The sequence below is a fragment of the Notamacropus eugenii genome, chromosome 1, assembly GCF_028372415.1.
Source record: "Notamacropus eugenii isolate mMacEug1 chromosome 1, mMacEug1.pri_v2, whole genome shotgun sequence".
NCBI classification, from domain to species: Eukaryota; Metazoa; Chordata; class Mammalia; order Diprotodontia; family Macropodidae; genus Notamacropus; species Notamacropus eugenii.
Genome location: NC_092872.1, coordinates 707,489,467 through 707,508,813, shown reverse-complemented (window position 1 = coordinate 707,508,813; position 19,347 = coordinate 707,489,467). Strand labels below are relative to the sequence as shown.

General features: G+C 44.5%; 2 protein-coding genes across 4 annotated transcripts in view; one reads left to right on the top strand and one right to left on the bottom strand.

Moving 5' to 3' along the window:
* Positions 1–107: 107 nt before the first annotated feature.
* CHMP1A (charged multivesicular body protein 1A) lies at positions 108–15,281 on the top strand. Its single transcript, XM_072636372.1, has 7 exons — positions 108–416; positions 2,711–2,730; positions 7,165–7,242; positions 7,888–8,034; positions 8,525–8,653; positions 11,868–12,055; positions 13,038–15,281. The coding sequence occupies exons 1-7, from the start codon at positions 410–412 to the stop codon at positions 13,057–13,059; spliced, it is 591 nt and encodes a 196-aa protein (XP_072492473.1). The 5' UTR covers positions 108–409; the 3' UTR covers positions 13,060–15,281.
* Positions 15,282–18,671: 3,390 nt separating this feature from the next.
* Positions 18,672–19,347, bottom strand: part of DPEP1 (dipeptidase 1) — a 39,120-nt gene continuing 38,444 nt past the window's right edge. For all 3 annotated transcript variants that reach the window (XM_072636370.1, XM_072636369.1, XM_072636371.1), the window contains exon 11: positions 18,672–19,271. In XM_072636370.1, the coding sequence (XP_072492471.1) occupies positions 19,110–19,271 (162 nt within the window). In that variant the 3' untranslated portion in view covers positions 18,672–19,109. The remainder of the gene's footprint in view (positions 19,272–19,347) is intronic.

Below are 19,347 nucleotides of genomic sequence, written 5' to 3'. Positions count from 1 at the left end.
AATGCCAGTGTGACTCACAAATGACACACGGCACCGTCAGCACCCCCGCGGGGTGGGGCCGGGGTCGGGGCCTGAGGGAACGACTCGCTCACCCTGGACCCCACCTCTTTTTGGCTCCGCCCCCGGAACTGGGCGTGGCACACCCTCCTCACGTGGCTCGGAAGCGTCCTGCGGAGATGGGCGGGGGCATGGGGCAGAAGGAAGGGGCGTGGCGAAGGGGGCGTGACAAGTCCTCCCGCGAGAAGAGAGGGACGGCGCCAGGAAGGGCACTCCCGGAAGTGCCGTCTGGGGCGCCGCGGGTCGGCCGGGGTCGCCGACGTTGGATGCTGACAGCCCCCTCCCCGCCCGGCTCCCCTCCTCTGCCCCCGCTCAGCGGCTTCTGAGGCGCCGGCTCCGCGGCCTCTTCGCCATGGACGGTAAGAGGCCGCCCCTGGCCCGGGCCCGCGGCTGAGAAAGTTGGACGCTGGGGGGCGGGGAGCGGCCTCGGTGCCCCCTCCGGCCCTGGGGCGGGCCCCCTTTACCTCGGGGTTCCCTCCTCTGCGGCCGGGCCGGGGGCGAGCGGGGCTGCGAGGGGGAAGGGGGCGTGTCGCGACCCCTCCCTCCGCTGGGGGCGGCGGGCCTGGCGTCACCCCCTCTGCTCTTTGATTGTGAGCTCCCTGAGAGCAGGCGCTGGGTCTGCCCGCCCTCGTCTCCGCGGTGTTTAGCTGGTCTTTTATAGGTGATGGATCCATCGATCGATCGATTTTAGAATACGATCTGCCCGTAGGGTTGTGTCTCCCCGCCTCCCCGGTAATCTTCCGAGGGGAGGCGAGGGTGAGGGGGGATGTTGGAAAAGCCGGTCCCGGGTCCCGGCACGGGGTGACTTGTGTGGACGTTTGCCGTCCTGTGGCTCCGAGTTCCCGGGCTCCGTTGCTGAGCCCTGACATCCATCCCCTCCCCCACCCCAAATGTACCCGGTACTTGGTGATCCCGTCATCCCCCACTTGGAGAGCAGTTTGGGGGAGATCCAAAGGAATGTGCAACCCCTTTATTAAACGCCTTGTGTGTGCAAAGGTCGTCCGAGGCCATCCAAATCTAGTCGGGACCTGAGAAGTGTCTTTAACAAGTGGAGCCCCAGTGACGGGGAAAGAGCTGATCCTTCAGTCTTATCTGAAGACCTAAGCACAGCTGGCCGGTGTTCCGCACCGGAGGGGACCCGGAGAAGAAGGGGAGTCACAGAATATGCACCTGGAAGGGATTTCAGCACTTACCTGTTTCAGCTCCTGACCGAACTGGAATTCCTTTTACAACATTCCTGATAACTTTTTGCAGTGGAAGCCTCACTTTAAAAAGACAGAAAGCTATATTTGCCAAAACGCTCAGAGGCCAGAAGGAGAGAGCTCCATCCTCCTTATCATTCCCCAGACAAAGTCTTGAGTGTGGTCTAGATTCGTAAATGTCCCAGTGCTGTATCCGAGTCAAATAGCGATGCAGGTGTATTAATGCCTCCTGAGAGCTTAGTCCAGTTTTGTTTTCTCTTTTTAAGATTTGTATTAGTAACCTTTTAACTCACCTTGATTTTTGTCTATATCCTTTTTCTACTGTCTTTAGCAAAGATTGGAAAAACACAAGGAAAGAATTTGTACATCTAAACTAACCAGCATGCCAACTGAGTCTGAGAGCATATGCAATATCTTACATCTGTATGGCCTGTTTTCCCTACTTGCCCCCCAAAAGAAAGAAGAGAGGGAGGTGGATTGTCCCTTTTGGGAGGGGGGGTCAAGTTTGGTCACTGTAAGAATACATAGCACTCACTTTTCATTCTCAAACCCAGTTTTACTCAACAGTAGTCATTTTCTCTGAGATGAAACCTTTTTCTCCCAAAACAGAGTTTTCTTCAGTGTTGTGGACTTCTGCTGAGATCACTGCAGCAGTCTGGGTGTGGCATTGGTTAGACTGGTTTATATATCTGTGGCAGTGAATGCCTAGGCCTAGGGCAGTGACTATGTTTTATAGAGAGCAGAAGCACCTCTGCCAGCTCTGTCTGGGAGATTTGAGTTGCAGTAGTAAATGATTTGTACCTTCTAAAATACTTTTTCCTTATTGGGCTAACAGGGAAAAGCCAGTGGCTAATATTTCATGTCTGAATGACTTGTCACTTTACTTATGCATCTCTTTGCAGAAGTGTCCAAATATACATGGCGGGGAGTAGCCTGAAAACCAGCGGTGAACTCATAACCCTAACAAAGCATTCTCTTCCAGCTTTCTAGAATTGGGACTTTCTGATGCCAGAAACACCATCGTCACCCTGCTTTCTTATTCGTTTTCCTTTGATCAGAAAGTTTGAAAGGGAAGTCCAAAGGCAGTGAGACACTTGGCATCACCTGTTAAGTAACTGGAGAAGAATAGGGAAAGCCCACTAAAGGGGTGCTTTGGAATGGGACCTGTAAGACAGGACACCTGCTATGGTGTTTAATACCTTTCACCTGGAGTCAATAATTTCTCCTCTCTGGGCTTTAGGGATGGTGGTGGTGGTAAAGAAGAAGGTCGCTATAAAATTCCTTCTCAGTGTAACTTTGAAATCCTATTCAATATATATATTGATTGATTGACTTCCTCCTATTAGCATCAAGAAACATCCATTCTTAGAGAAACCTGTTTGTGAAAAAAACCATAGTCTTTTAATTTAATCACTTCTAAAATCCTTAAACTGTATCTTTTCTCTTTTCAGATACCCTGTTCCAGTTGAAGGTATGTTGAAGACTTTGGCTCCTTAATTTTGGCCTACTCATTAGTAAATATTCATAGTATAAGTGTCACATACTAAAAAAACCTCTAATGATTTGTGGCCCTGATGATAAGTTTGTGTGATGATGCTCTGGCAAAGTTATGCTGCTGACAGGAAGGGATTCTTAATTGGCTTGATGACTTTATCAGTTCCTTTTCCTCTCTGGAGCTGAGCAAAAGCAGGTCAGCTTGACTGACCCAGAGAAGATTGAGCATTTCATCTTCAAGAAACACAACTTGAATGCTGTACTTATCCCTTCACTTGCCTCCCAGCTTCTAAAAGTCAGCCTCATATCCACCACTAATATCACATTTCAAAGACATTTCACGACCGCTGAACCTTTTCCTTCCACCTCAGTTTTGGCTTCCTTAGTTAAGCCAGAGTAGACTTCTACTTATATTTGCTTTTGGTCTGTCCCTGTTTATGTCAGTCAGGCCATCTAGAGGTCATTTCCATCTTGTATTCTCTGGGTTATTTTGGGGTAAAACTAACTGGAGATATCACTGCATGAGTCCTCTTAATCAGCTAGGTACTCTTAGAAATACAGTGTGGTTTTTGGATTAGAAAACTGATAAGAAGAAAGAATAAGAAACAAGAGCAAGACAGATCCCTGTCCTTTCTTTGTTTCTTCATCTTTTCCAAGCATTTGCTGCCAGTAGCCCTAGATTCAAGTAGCTATGGAGTTAGTTTGGCTGCCGACAGGTTAATGAAAATTCTGAGATTACTTCAAGATTGGTCAGGGCTAATGGCATCTTTTGTGATTCATTTCCCATCACCTTCAGAGTGAATGAGGTAGTAGGCCTAGATTTTATAGTTATGTACACACTTAAACAAAACGAGCAAGGAATCAAGCGTTTGTTACATACTTACTATGTAGCAGGTACCATGCTGAGCAGTTTAGAGACTAGTATAAGATTATGCGTCTGGCCATCTGGGATGCTTTCCTAGCAAGGCCATTAGTATCATTCTGAAACAAGTTTTGAAATACTTATCTAGGAGTTTGCATATTGTTGCAAACTATATTCTAGAAACATACACACTAGAAGCTTTGAGATTGGTCATGAATCATTTCAAAACACTTAGCCTCTAAAAATAGGACCCTCTAAAAGGGCCACACTTGGAGTGGTGCTGTGTGCCCTACAGATTGAAGCCAAGCAGTGGAGTAGCCAACCATGAGGCCTGGGCCCCTTTCTCAGCTCTGCCACTAATTTGTTATCACCTTGAAGGAAGTATTTTACCTCTCTGGGCCTTGATTTCCCCATTTCTTAAATAAGGGGGTTGTACAAGATGATTTCTAAGGATCTTTCCTCTTCTCATCTATGAAGAACTGAGGGCTGGCTGAGATTAGAGGGTGATATTAGAGAGGAAATACTGAATGTAGCATAGAAGCCCAGAACAAGTCATATTTTGTGTGTTCCTCTTCCTTACTCCCCAACATTTTCACTAGTGAAAAGTTTAAAATGAATGTCAAGTACAGCCTTGATCAACAGAGGACAGAGCATAAAATGAGAAGCAGGAGTGAAGTGTTGCAGGGGAGGAGAAATAGTAGGAGAATGTCACAAAAGGGGAACTTGCTACCTGAGAAGGATGTATGGAAAGTAGTTTGTTGCTAAGCAGCCAGCCATGGATGATAGTCCCCATCAAATTTGCCTTTGGTGATAGTGGAAGGACATTTTGTGTGTGTGTGTGTGTGTGTGTGTGTGTGTGTGTGTGTGTGTATTTGTATTTTGAAGGTGGAGTTTATTGAGTTGTGTGAGACTCGGGTTTTTTTTTTTGTTTTGTTTTGTTTTTTTTAACCATCAGCTGGCAGCACCTGGCACTTGATGCTTTCTTAAGTCCTCGCCTAGTTCTGTTAATCCTTTGCAAGCAGTTCAGGGCTCTCAAAGCTTCTAGGAAGGGGCAGTGCCACAGAGAAGGTTCTGCAAAGAACTTCTTTGGATTATCGGTTTTTGTATGTTGATAGCTACTGTTAAGGCATCAGAAAGCATTAGTGTGAAGCCCTGGTAGGTGTTGGCTGTTTTAAGAAGTATTTCTCTTTCCTAAAGAGCAATTTGTCCACATTCATTTTGATGAGTTTCTTTCCAGTTAATTGGATTAAGAATCAAAAACAAAGAAATTCACTTTCTTACTTAATAGCACGGATTATTACAAAGCTGGTCCCATCAAGTGGCAGCCAAGGTTGTAGTGGACACCATTCTCCTTCTCCCCACTGTATCCAAAGACTTCATTTCATTCTTTAAAAAAAAATTAGGTGACAAGAGAAAAGTTTATATTCCCTCTAATTTCTGCTGTATTGATTCTGTTCTGTAATTGACCCTGTTCCCCATTTTGTCAGGCCACATGTCTCAGTTCTGGAATTAAGCTCAAGAATGCAGTCACCTCCTTCCAACTGGTCTCAAGATGTAGTTGAAAGGGAATGTTATCACTCATGCACTTAGCTCCTGGGACACCTACTTGTTATCTGCAAGCCTCAACCAGCTTAACTTGGTGCAATCCTCTCAAAAGACAAGTTTTCCATCCTTTCTTCTCCTTGTGCAGTTAGGGGAGGTTTGATCTCCAGGGAACTGGATAGTTCAGGTGTCCTAGAGACAGATGAGTTCCGTAAATCAGTTAACATTCCCTAATTGTCAGAGAGGGGGTGTGATTAGCCACACATAATACTAACCCATTTCCCACAGTATATCCAGTTGTAATGTTCCCCAGACCCCCTCCTTTCATGGATGTCAATAAAGAGGATTTCCCTCCTCCCTTTCTCGTTGACTTCCCTGGCCTCATGGGCCAGTCTGACCTGCTCTGTTAAGTTATATGCGTAAACTGTTAGTAAATTGATTTGCTTATGCTCAGAGAATGTACTTCAGTTTACCTTTACTACATTTACCTGCCACAATTATTTATTTTTAGTGTTTTTAAAATTTTGAGTTTTCCAGATTGCCTCCCTCCCTCCGATCCATGCCTTCCCTCCCTCCTCTTCTGAGAAGGAAACAATATAACAGCTATACGTATGAAATCATGCAAAACATTTTTATATTAGCCATGTCATGCAAAAAAAAAAAGCAAGAAAATTATACTTCAGTTCACACTCGGAGTCCATCAGTTCTGTCTATCCAGGTGGATAGCATTTTTTCATCACAAGTCCTTTGAATGTGTCTTGGATCATTGTATTGATCAGAGTAGCCAAGTCTTTTACAGTTGCTCATCAATACAACGTTGCTGTTACTGTGTACAGTGATCTCCCAGCTCTTCTCGCTTCAGTTTGCATCTGTTCATATGGATCTTGCCATGTGTTTCTGAACACAGCCCCACTCATCATTTCTTATAGCACAGTAGTACTCCATCACAATTGTATACCTTATTCAGCTATTACCCAGTTGATGAGCATCCTTTCAATTTCTGCCACAAATTTCTACCACAATTTGCCACCACAAAATGAGCTTTTAAATATTTTTATATGTATAGGTCCTTTTGCTTTTTTTCTTGTTTGTTTTGATGTCTTTGGGGTAGACCTAGTAGTGGTATTGTTGGAACAAAGGTTTTATAGTCCTTTGGGCATAATTCCAGATTGCTCTCCAGAATGGTTACGGTTGGACCAGTTCATTGTTCCACCAAACAGTTAATGTACCTATTTTCCCTCATCCCCTCTAGCATTTTTCATTTCTGAGAGGTGTGAGATGGTACCTCAGAGTTGTTTTAATTTGCCTTTCTCTAATCAATAGTGATTTAGATAATTTTTTTACAGCATAGTTCCAGTCTATAATAAGACAAAGAACTCTTGTACAGAATCTCACTTCAGTTTATTCTTTTTTTATAAGTGAAAAACCCTTTACTAGTTTTAGAAAGTTTTGATTGTGAATTATTTCTCATAATTTTTTCCTTCCACAATAGTGAGTTGAGTTTATGGATAGAATAAATCTAAGAAAACCATTTATTGTTCTGATTTTCCAAACTTAACAGAAGTTCTGAATTTACCTTTATATTCTGAGAACTTCTGTCACTGTAGTGACAGAAGCTTGTTACTTGTTCTTCAAGTAAGAACAAGCATTAGTCAGAACTCCTCAGACCTCTTCCAAGGTTGGAAAGAGATATGACTAGTAATTTGAAAGAGAAAGTGCAGGAATCACAGCTCTTGGTCACCTGACTGGCACCACCATAGAAGGAAGGAAGAATCCCACATCTGCAGGCAGCTGGTCTCACCCATGAAAATGTCTGGCACACGATGGTGACTGAGAAATGGTCAGTAACAAGGGGACCCTTAGGCAGCTAACGACTTAGGACTGACTGGGATTGTTTCTTGGGACTCTTGAATCTCTAGTGAAGGGAAACTTAGAAAAACTTGAGAGGGCCCTCTGCCACACTGTTTCACCAGTTACTGCTCAGTGCATTTTTAAATTTCTTTTCAGTTCACAGCAAAACAGTTGGAGAAGTTGGCCAAGAAGGCTGAGAAGGACTCCAAGGCTGAGCAAGCCAAAGTCAAGAAGGTGAGGTGACGTGCAGCAATTCTGCAGTAATTCTGTCTGATCACGTACCTGTGTAATGCCCATGCTGGGCATGTCAGGGTCTCAAGGAATCTTAGCCATCTGCCTGCCTGTCTTGTCTGTTGGCCTGTCTGTCAGTCAGTCGGTCTGGCGAGCAAGTGGGCTGGCTGCCGACCTCCCTACCTACCTATTTATTTGTCCATTGCTTTTATTAAGTGCTTACTTAAACAGGTACTGTGCTAAAAATTTTGATGAGCACCCTCTTTCTTTCTCTTCATCCTCTTCCTGCCCCTCCCCTCCTTTTTGGTTAGGATCTATTATGAATCTGGGTAAATCTGAAAGGTTATTTTTGGGGGGCACTCTTAACATATTTACTGTCTTGTAGTAGTGGAAAGCTTGTGACTAACATGGGGATGAGGCCCAGGCAGTGAGAAGTGCAGAATTAACAAAAAGGAATGCATCCTTACATGGTGACATATTCATAAGTCTGGAATCTTTTAAACTATCATTAAGATTAGTCTAGTTTATAGCTTGGATCCACAAAAGGGTGGGCATCTTTTGCAAATTACATTTGAGATAGAAATAAAGCTTGAGAGATTAAAAGGAGTTAGAATTGCTTTCAATTAACATTTCCGTTTGTCAGTACAGGCTCTTCAGCAGAAAAATGTGGAATGTGCTCGGGTCTATGCTGAGAATGCAATCCGTAAAAAGAATGAGGGTTTGAACTGGCTTCGAATGGCTTCCCGTGTGGATGCGGTGGCCTCCAAGGTCCAGACTGCCGTGACCATGAAGGGGGTAAATGACTGCAGTTTTCTAGCTGCTGGAGTCTGTTAATGCAGTGTTAGCTATTATCGGATCATCTCTTTTGCTCTAGATAGACTTCCTTGTATTAATTTGTTCATATGTAAAATTTTTTTAGCGCCTACTGTCTATGTATAAGGCATTGTTTTGAGTGCTATGGGGGATATAAAAATTACATGATAATGTACTGCTTTATTGAAATCTTGACATTTTAAATTATTATTAAGCCCTAATTATTAAAGCTGGACCTCTTCTGGTGAAGAGAAATGTCCATGTTTCCTCAGGCCCCAAGATTCATATTACCTCCAGTGCCCGTTTAGTTGGGTTAGATCAGTATGGAGATAAGAAAAGTCCATTTTGATTCAATGAGGACTGCATTAGCAAGTTCAGAGAATCCATCGTTTCCCATTCCGTGATGACATTTTCTGGGTTTTAATCTTTTCCTTTCTCTGCTTCCTTTGTGTCTGCCCATTTCCTATATTAGGTAACTAAGAATATGGCCCAAGTGACCAAGGCCCTGGATAAAGCTCTCAATACCATGGATCTGCAGAAGGTGTCTGCCGTGATGGATAAATTTGAGCAGCAGGTTCAGAATCTGGATGTTCACACCTCGGTAGGTAACCTGTACTGCATTCAGATGTGTGTCTGTGTGTTTTTGATGGTGGCAGCTATATGGAGAGGAGACAGAGGCTAATGTGACAGAAGTACCCAGCAGCAAACCACAGTGATTCACCTGTTGTTTGTCCTTCATTCTTGAAGAGGATCATGACATCAGGAAGGTGATGCCGTGACCTGCAGGTGAATTGGATTCAAGTGAGGGAGGGCTGTGCAGAGTCACCATCCTCACTTTCTCCTCCAGAGTCATCTGGGTCCAGCGGCAAGATATAGATGAGAACTACTAGAAATGGCCCCAGATGCAGTGGGACCACAGCCTTTTAAAGCTAAGGTCTTTCCCAGGTCTCAGTTTGACTGAGGCAGTGCCCAATAAGTGATTAAGGCTAGGTAAGACATGAGGCAAAGAATGTCCTCTTTTACCTAGTCCAAAAAAAAACCATTCTCTTTGGGAGAGGAATACCCTCAGGGTTTATAATGCTGATGCCATACTCACAGCAGCCACTATGATTATGTATGCATATTTCCAGGGTAAATTCACCAAATATAAACTCTCTTCCTTTCTTCCAAAGAAGAAACCAGGATACTTACTCAGATACCAGAAAGTCAAATCCAACATAGTGACAAAGAAATCTATACACATCATCAATGCACAGGCATCCCCAAACCTTCCCTCCAGCAGGCCTCCCCACAAACAAGCTTCCTTGGGCAAAATCACTCCCTCTGTCACTCATGCTAGCTGCTCTGCTCCACCTCCTCTCTCTTCCTACTGCACCCTTCCCTTTCAGCAAGCTCCTCCCACTATTGGCTCCATGTGACTCAAGCTGTGGGCTGGGCCAAAGTGCAGAGCAGGTCATATGGGCTTTTTAAGGGGCAGAGAAGATCTTCAAATTCCCTTACCAGGTTTCTGACCAAAACAGAAACAATTGTTGTTTACATTCACTCTGAGGAAGGGAAGATGATTCAGTAAACATTTATGAAGCACCTCCTCCAGAGAAGGTGTTAGGAGGCACCAGGGATACAAAGGCAGCAGCAAAGCCCTACCCTTGAGGAAATGTAGTACAGTGATGTTCCCACAGAACCCTATCATCATACGTGCCCCACTCCTCACCAACTCCTGCCACCAGAGACCACTGTCCTTTGTAACATAAACAGCTAAGCAAAACAAAATCCCCACAGCAGCTTTTGATGATGTGTGCAGTACTCAATGTCTGTTTGGACTTTTTGTGATCATTCTGTGCCTTTTCTAGGATCACTTTCTTCTGAGGATCTTACATTCTGTGTAGGGTCATGCCATGTGTAGATAGAAACCTGAGTACATGATTATCAAGGACAGAAACTACTAAATGGGGAGAGGAGGAGAGTATTTAGAAGAATGCCCTTGAGCCTGAACCTCAAAAGACATGGGAGGTGGCTGAGGTGTAGGGAGAATATATTCCAGGTTTTAGACTTAGAAAGGTCTTTTGAGGCCATCTAACCTAACCCTTTCATTTTATAAACTAGAGAAAGCCCAGAGAGTTTTAAGTCACTTGTCCATGATCACAGATGGAATGTGTTAGACAGGATGAAGTCCCCAGACTCCAGGACCAGCAGAGTCAGTTACAACCTCTTTGCTGTTTATAATGTTAATAGAATTTGAAGATCTTCCCTGCCCTTTACTAGTCACATAGAACCCTGGCCCGGAGCTAATCAGGCTCTGGGCTATGGGGAGTTTCCACTACTTTAAGTGCTGGGACACAAGAATGTTCAAGCTCCTTGGCACTCAGCCAGTCAGATTCTGAGTCTTTGTTATATCTTCTGGGAGGTTAATGTTTTGCTTTGTGTGTTTGCTTATGAGAAAGATCTTTTGATTTCCTGGTTAAAACTGTTCACACACACACAACTTAGATGTCTCTGCTCTCTCCATTCGGTGATGTGTGTAGAGCATTTAGCAGTGTTGCTGTACTCAGACAGCTGGAGCCCTGTCTGTTGATCTTTGTGCTATTTTCTCTGCTTAGATTTTCTCTGTTAGTATTTTCTCCACGTTTAGGATGCTGATCTTTCCCTTGAGCTAGTGAATGTAATTAAGGTAAGATTGTTGACCCCTTTAAGTGTTGTCTTTTCCTTAGCAAAGCAGATGAAAGAACCTGTGCTAGCTGGCCATCCTGGGTGTGTGAGGGTGCTTGCTATTACACTATTCTACACTCATTTTCCGAAGGCATGGAGACTGGAGATGGAATGCCAAACTTAAGGAATAATCAGTGAAATAGTGTGCCTAAAATGTAGAGTGTGATGGGGGGAGGAATGTGAGATAAGTCTAGAAAGATGGATGGAGTCACATTGGGTGGATTTTAGAGGCTATACTGAGAAGTTTCTGTTTTCTTATAGAGGCAGCAGGGACCACTAAAAATAATTGAGTCCAGAGGCAGCAGAACCAGAAAGCTGTTACTGTAGGGGAGGGGCAAATCATGGTGGGAATCCTGAGAGGAGAAAAGGCTTTTCTCTGAGATAATGATGGGAGGAGACTTGACAACTGATGAACTATGGCAAGTGGGAGAGAGGGAATGGTCGAGAGTGACTTGGAGATGGTCAACCTGGGTGACTAAAGAGAATAGAAAGAGAAGTTGGGAGTACAGGGTGCAAGTTTAGCAGGGAAGATAGCTCCATTTTGGATAGGTTGTTTGAGTAGCTAATGGGACACCCAAGTACAGCTGTCTAGCAGGTGGAATGGAAATTTAGGCCTAGATATATAGTTGTAGGAGTCATCTTATTGCATAAAGATGATAATTGAACCTATAGGAACTGGTGAAATCAAGAGAGTAAATGGAGAGAGAGAGAGAGAGAGAGAGACAATGGCCCAGGACAGAGCTTTGGTGGATGTCTACACTTAGTGGGAAGGAGATGGATGAGGATTCAGCAAAGAGGAGTACTAGTGGGGTGGGGGAGGAGATAGAATAGACTTAGGTAAAAGAATTGGTCTTGACAAGGAGATTTACTTCTTCCTCAGAGCCTGGAGCAAAGGGATATGATGCAGGAAAATTCTGAGAGGTAGAGTAGGTGAGGCCAGGGAGCCCCTGGCATGGATGAGCAGAGAATGTGATCTTTCTTCTTAGCTGCTGTCCATATCAAATGAGTTTGAATGAGATGATTTTTAAGGTTAAATGCAGTAGAATCCTTTCTGTCTTGGCCAGCCTTCTTCCTATTGCTACAGTGCTGATTTTTCCCCCCTTCTTTAGGTGATGGAGGACTCGATGAGCTCAGCTACCACACTGACCACTCCTCAGGAACAGGTGGATAGCCTTATTGTGCAGATTGCTGAGGAAAATGGCCTGGAGGTCATGGATCAGCTTAGTCAGCTTCCTGAAGGGGCCTCTGCTGTGGGAGAGAGCTCTGTTAGGAGCCAGGAAGACCAGCTATCTCGAAGGTACGTCTTGTCCATGCTAGCTCTTTGCTCAGTAGACATTCCTTCTTTGCCCTCTGCCCCCAACTCTCCAAACCCCTGTAGATCTAGGTTAGTCCTAGTTATCCTGGAGCTGTGCTGTCAGGTCACTACTCATCACACTGCCAGAGAGGAGACTGCTTCTAGCTTTTAGCTCCTAGGTTATGGATAAGTTGGGCGAGACCAGTCATAAGGCCTTATGACCAAGGGCTCAGAAAGCTTCTCCAAGACTATGTGCCATTTTAGCCATCTGGGCAAAATTGGATAGAAGTTTAAAGCCATTGGCTACAGAATAGAAATAGCAAGTCTTTTCAGAACACTGACCCTGCACCAGGCAACTGAGACAGTATGAAAAGTGGAAGATAGACTTCCCCTCCACCTGCCTCCCACACAGTCCAGTTGGTGGGAAATACAGGCTGCTATAAGCCTTTAGTATCATCAGGATCCTTTGGTAACTGAATTGTGGAGAAGGCTTGAGGAGGCTTCATGAACAGGGAAAGTAGACTTCTTAACACGTGAATGCATCCCACCTGTGTTCTTTTCTAGTGTCTTGAGCCCTGTGGTCCTGAATTTATTGAACCGAATGACAGTTGAACGTTACCCATGATAGAACTCAGCTGTTGGCCCTGTATCCTCTTCTCTACTTTGCCATTCCTTTCTGCACCCTCCTACCTCTGTCAAGCAGCTGACCTGCCAGGGGCCAAGTACAAGCCATTAATTATATCTCTAGTCCTCAGATAAGCCAACTTTGTCAGGTTCCTGCTTACCCGGGTACCTCTTTCCAATTCAGTTACCTGGTCAGCATTTCCTCATATGACCTTTGGACGCATGAAATTAAGATGTTGGTTGCAAAGATACTTTTACTTGATGGATCCAAATATAAAGAGGAGCCTTTTGCTTTTTTCCCCAAAAAAGTGGGAGTTACTGATGTTGATGCTGCCAAAGTGACCACCTTCTCTTTCCCCAGGTTGGCAGCCTTGCGGAATTGAACTGTTCCTCAACCTGGACTGCTTTCCCTGCGCTGATCGTGCACTGGGAAGGAGTGGGAGGGAGGCTGTGTCCTCCATCCCCCCTATCCTTCCACAGCCTCTGTGAAGAGAAGCAGCCAACTCCTTGTCCTGTTATCCTTTGCCCTGCCCATCTCTGATGGTGTTGGAATCTACTCTTTTCTCTGGGTGCAGATCTCTGTGTGGGGAGTGAGCTCCTACCATCCATTTGTACCTTGTTTCCATGCCAGTGGAACTCCCCACTGGAGTGGAAGAGGAAGACCTCGTTGCCTCACCTGGGCTTTTGTGTTGTCAGCTGTGCTCTTGGTGGATGTCAGACAGTGCTGTCTGGATTCTGACATCTGCAAAGGAATCTTTCTTTTCTGTACACTTGAAGAAATAGTGACTTGATTTTAATGCAACACTACTTGGTTATCTTAGGGGCTTTAGGTGATTAGACTCTTTGGTATTGCTTCATTTATGATACATTGCATGTCTGGGTCTTATTCCCTTATAAAATTGAACCAGCCCCTTGGGGGGAGGGAAGGTGAGCAGGATAGCTTTGGCCAAGGCTAAATGCACCCAGTGGATTTCTGTTTTGCAGATGTCTGGTTAAATCGGAAAAGGACTTTACAGAGGGGTGTGTGTGACAGGGAGATCCCATCCTTCTTGGGCAGTGACTGTATACATAAAGGGAATTCCTGGGCCCTTGAACTGGCTGCTGGGTGGGCCTCGGTGATTCTTGTCGCCCCTGGGGATACAGATTGGCCATGTTGGTGAGTTTGGCTTTGTGCAGATCAAGTGGCCCCTTGAAAGCTTCCCTCCCAGTTAGTGACCTTTTAGGAAGGAACTCTCTCTCCCAATGTTAAAGGCATAGACTCCCTAACCCGGATCAGACTTCAGTAAGGAACTGGAGTTCTTTCAGTTACTTGTTCAGGTGCTTCATCAAATAGATTCCTTCATTGGACAGCTAGCTCAGCATTTGAAGGAGAACAGCTGGTTTCTGTGCTCTTGGGGGGACTAGTCTGTTCTTAGGGGCAGGTAGGAGGAGACAGATGAATAATGGTAATCCCTAACAGCCAAGGTATCCCAGAAGTCTTAGTGCCATTTTAAGTTGTTGGGCTTAGATCAGCCCATTTTGCCAGGTTCCTGCCCCAAATAGAATCCAATAACTTTAAGCGATTATGGCTTAAAATGATGGTAGGACTTTTGGGACACCCTCTATAAAAGCCTTACTATTTCTGGGTAACACTTGCCTAGGGAGTTCTGCTGTGGCCCTCGAAGATACTGCAGTGTGGTTTTTAATCATTTTTTAATCCCCTTTCATTTTCTTAGAAGTGTTTGTGGTTTACATTTCAACTCTACCAAAAATTGGGTTATTAAACTGATTCATAATTAGACTCTGCCATAGGATCGGTAGCTAATGATGACGTTTTTACAGCCCCATTCCTCCTCAGCAAAGCAAGGAAAGCTCATGTGCTGAGGACTCAGCCTGGGCACCTCAGGAGATCATGGCCATTTATCTGTGGGAAGGGAGAGCCACCTTCCTGGTGTTGGTGCCATTTTGTTTATTCCTTTTATTGCAAATATGATTCCTTTCCCCCACTCCCTGGCAGTTCCTCCAAGCCCCATCTGCTCCCATCTATTATTTCCCTCAAGAAGGGGCTTGACTTAGGCCCCAGTGAGCTTGGGAAGGTGGACTTGAATCTGAGTCCACAACTATCAGTGATGCCAACTTTAGGGATTATCTGCAGCTCTGAACCATTGTGAGAAAAGCGAAAAAGGTTAATAATTGTGCACTTGATTTTATTGTTATGCTCTTTTCCTTCTCCTCTCCCCCAAATAGCTCTTTGTGGCCTGCAGAAAGAAGTGTGAGTCCAGAGTAGTTTTCCGTCTGCTGAAACTTTCTTAAAGCAACAGGTGTTTTGGGGGGTTTTTTGTTTTGTTTCCTTTAGAGGGAGCAGGCAGTTTGAGGTGAATCCTTTTAGCATCCCCACCCCCCCACACTCAGTAAGATTGGTATTCTTTCTTCCCTCCGGCGTAGTCTTCATCAAGGATGCCCAAAGGTCCCAGATTGTCTGTGCTGCATAGTAAGGGAACTGTATATATTTTTTTATGAGTTATGTATAGATATGTTTGAAAATCTTTTCTTTTATCTTTTACCTTTGATTCTTGTGGCCTTGGAAGCATCTGGGTTCAGTGTAATAAAGAGGCCCCTTTAAGGATTTCCTTTGAAGTTTGGAATGTGGATGTTGGGTCAGATACTTGAGTGGGAGAGGCCCAAGATCCATCTGTCTTTTTTGGGAGGAGTGCATTTCATGGAAACTAGACAGATTTCAGGCTTGCTTCCTGAGGTGGTGGTGACCTGCTTTTCCCATCATTGACTCTGATCATGGATGAAGAGGATCTATCCAGTATTGATGCTTACTTTTGGAAACATCTTCCCCAGACTTCATAGCCCTCAAGAATGTAACAAAGCTTCACAAGTGAGAATTGTCACTGCACAGAGGAATTCATAATGTAGTTGAACTATACCCTGTTTTAGACCCATACAGTCAGGGACCTTGTGAGTTTGCCACCACTGAACAAGTTGATGAGACTGGCACCTGAGGATGTTGTGTGTTCTCATGTTCATCAAAGGAACAGGCTAATTTGATTTAAAACAGTCAATACTATTAATTTCCCACAGTGTCATTTTAAGTAAACAAATTCTTATCCCTAAAAACTCATCTTGTTGGCTTGGGGCTCCCTGGGTGGAAGTGCCTGACTAGGGAAGCAAAGGGCTACAGGAAGCAGGGTGAGGGGCTGAGCTTCAGCTCAGTTGTCCAGTCCCTCACTAGTGTTGGCAAGCTGACAGATGGGCTGTCTTGAACAAGAATGGAAGATCTGGGATCTCATACTTTTCTGTGAGTGTGTCCTCCACTGGTCCAGGTCTTCACCACCTGGGCTGTTCCCATCTAAGCCCTTCAGAGACTGTTCCTTTATACTGGAGGGCTTAGTTCCTCAGGTGCAGGAGAATTTTAGAGAAAAGCAGAATGAGAACGTTCCAATGGAAAGATTTTAAATGGCATTTTGTTCCACCTCATTTAACATGGAGAAGTGACAGAGGATCACCAGTTTAAAGTTACAAGGGCCTTTGTAGGGGCCATCTAACTCAACCTCATTTTACAGAAGAGGGACTGAAGCCCAGGAAGGTTGAATGAGCTTGTCCAGGTTCGAACAGATGTTGACTCCAAAGTCAGTGGCAGCGTTGGGACTCCAGGTAACCTGACCACCAGACAAGTACTCTGCATGCTCCACCATGGTGTTATCATGGTAGCACTTCTCGGAAGAGCTGAACAATGGGTGAGAAATGTGACACTTCCTATCTTACGGTAATGATATTGGGAAATAACCAAGGACTCTCTGTCTTTTCTTTCTAGTGTCCCCTTTTCTTACCTCTTTTATATGCAGAGTATAGGAATTTTCCAGAGTTTTCAGCCAAGTAGCATTTCCTTTCCTGTTTTGCTTAAGTGATGATCTGGATGTATATTAAGGTATGGAGATGATTAGTTTTCCACATTCCCTGACAACTGGGCAGTGTGGTGTGATGCAGAGAGCTTTGGCATTAGAGTTGAACATGGGTTTGAGTGTCCTGATAAAGACTTATTACACTTATTATCTTTGGGCAAGTGACTTAAATTCTGGGCCTGCTCTCTACAAGATGAAGGGACCAGACTAGCTTTGTGAGTGGGTAAGGAAATGGAGTGGGAGGGCTCAAATACAAGAGATAAAGAACTTCCAGATTCCACTGAAAGCATTTGTAGTCCCTGGAAGTTGTAGACTCTTTAATGGTCTTTAGAAACAAGTAAAATTGTTCTGATGACTAGGTGTAACCACCCTGAAGTCCAGGAGAGCTTGGAAACATCAAAAGTCAGGCATAATTACCTTTTACCCCACAAGGGGGTGCCATTTCCTCACAAAACAAGTCTTCCTTATGGTTAGAGAAAAAGGCAGGTGGGATGAAGGCCCCAGTGGACATATTTGTGTGAAAAAACCATGATAGAAACCATATTGCTCTTCCCTTTCAAAACTGATCTTGGCTGGCTGCTTAGCAGATAACCTGGAAGGTGCTTCCAGACAAGAATGAGGTTTTCCTCCCTGCTTGAGAAGGGGAGGGCCAGAATGTTAACAATCCTCCAATTCTAAGATGTAGATAAATTAGTCTTAAGCTACAGGAGATGATGAAAGGCAGCCTAGGAAGCTGCAGCCAAGAGCCCACAAGCATCAGGCTTCTCGAGGACCCAACGGCCAACTTCAAGCACCTTAGTGATGTCAAATGGCTCTGCCCTGTAGAGTGGAGCCATGCCAGCAATTGAAAGAGGATCCAGGGTCTGCCCGGTGTCTTTTTTTCTGAGGCCTCATAGCCTTTCACTGGTCTCATAATGCATACAGATTTTTTCTTACTGCAGTGGGGCCAACCTCAAATGGGAAGCTAGGGATCTAACCCCTTGCTTGGGGCATGTGCTGCAAATACCTCTGATTTTTGAAACTGACCAATGACTAAATGTTGGTAAGGACTGCTCCCCTAGAGGGTTGCCCTTCTCTCATCGGGTGGTCTGTTGCTTACCATGTACCTTTATGTTAAGACTGACCTGTTTGTTCTAGCAGTGGAACTGATACTCAGGTTGATGGGGGATGAGGAAGTAGAAGATCCTGGGATCCTGAGGTTAAGCCTTTCTGGGAGTATTTCCTTGTACTGGAAATCTTAGTTCCTCAGGTGGAGGAGAATTTTAGTGAAGAGTAGAATGAGAATCCAAAGGAATCCAGAGTGAGGTTCTTGAAAAGTCCTTTACTGTGCAATCCTGTTTGAGGGTGGTCTTACGGTCAACTTTCACATATGCTTGTGTTCATCCTTCCCTTGGCTTTCCTCTCAAGAGCATCCTAGAAGCCTAAGATGTTAGTGGTGGAAGAGGCCTTGGAGACCCCCCCTCCCTCATTTTATAGATAAGAGAGAGATGGAAAGTAATTAGTCCCAAGTCCTGTACCTGGGTTAGGGGAAGACAAGGACATGAAACCATGTCCTATTTCCCAGCCTAAAAAGCTGCTTATCAAAGGCTAATGAGCAAAAGTTTTCAGGGACAGAGCAATAAATTCAGAGCATTTTGCTGCCAAGTATTACATGGAGGCTGATTTGAGACTGGAAAGGATTCTTTTGAGAGCACAAGATTATAATAATATCCCCATTATTCTTGACAAACCCTTATAGTTGCATAGTACTTTATAATTTTTAAAGTCACTCCACTTTTTTTTTTTTTTAGCTCTTACTTGATACTTAAACCAGGTGTTAAGATAGGCATTATTCCCATGAGAGAGAGGGAAGATGACTCAGGTTTAACAACTTCTCCAAGTCAGAGTAGATGAGTGGCACTTGGGTTTTGGACCCAGATCACCTGATTTCTAATCTATGGGGAAGTTATAAAAAGACTGGAAATTACAAAGTACTTTACATATATCCTTATGGTATTTTGGGGAGGCTGAGTTTTGATCTTCATTTTCTAGGGGATTGTTATCACTAGGGAAGATGAACTGACTTGTTTGGGGCCACTTGGTCAGAAGAAAGCAAAACTATTAACTGCGTTTCCTGACAATTGGTTTAATGTTGCTTTGTGGAGACAGACAATACCTCTTCCCGCAGTTTAGCAAGAGTAGTGGTATGAAGAGAAGTATATTCTTTAAATAGCAGTAACTCCAACTTTTATTGACTTTTCTTTTTGCCCATCTCATTTGTGTGTGTGTGTGTGTGTTTCTAGGCCTGGACCAGATTCACCAGATGTCTGTGTATAGGTTAGATTCTTCCCTTTGCTATATCTGAAATATCTGAGGCAGGAACAGGTCTGTGCCTGAATCACAAAAGGGACCATCCTCCTTTCAGAGAGCAGACATATCAGGAGGAGCTTGGTTTGGAGATTGATCTGGCCCTTCTTTGAGGTCTCAACTAGATCTAGCCCTGCAGTCATCTTGGCTTCTGCTGACAGCCTGTGAATTGAGGGGTGGCAATGGACTGGGCAGGATCATAGCAGCCACAGGTAAAGGAGAAGAGTGAGGACAGCAGGTAGGACTCCAGGCCGGAGCTGGTGGCTGTGGTTCGGATAGCCATAGGAGGTCCTGCATTTCTCTTCCAGCTTGCTAATTTCGATGAAGTTCTCATTAGGGAGGGCGCTATGGTTGCTTACCTGGAGAAAATGTGGAAGGATGTTGGGGGAAGGGGAATCCAACTTCCTTGCCCAGAGACTGGTCCCCACCTTATCT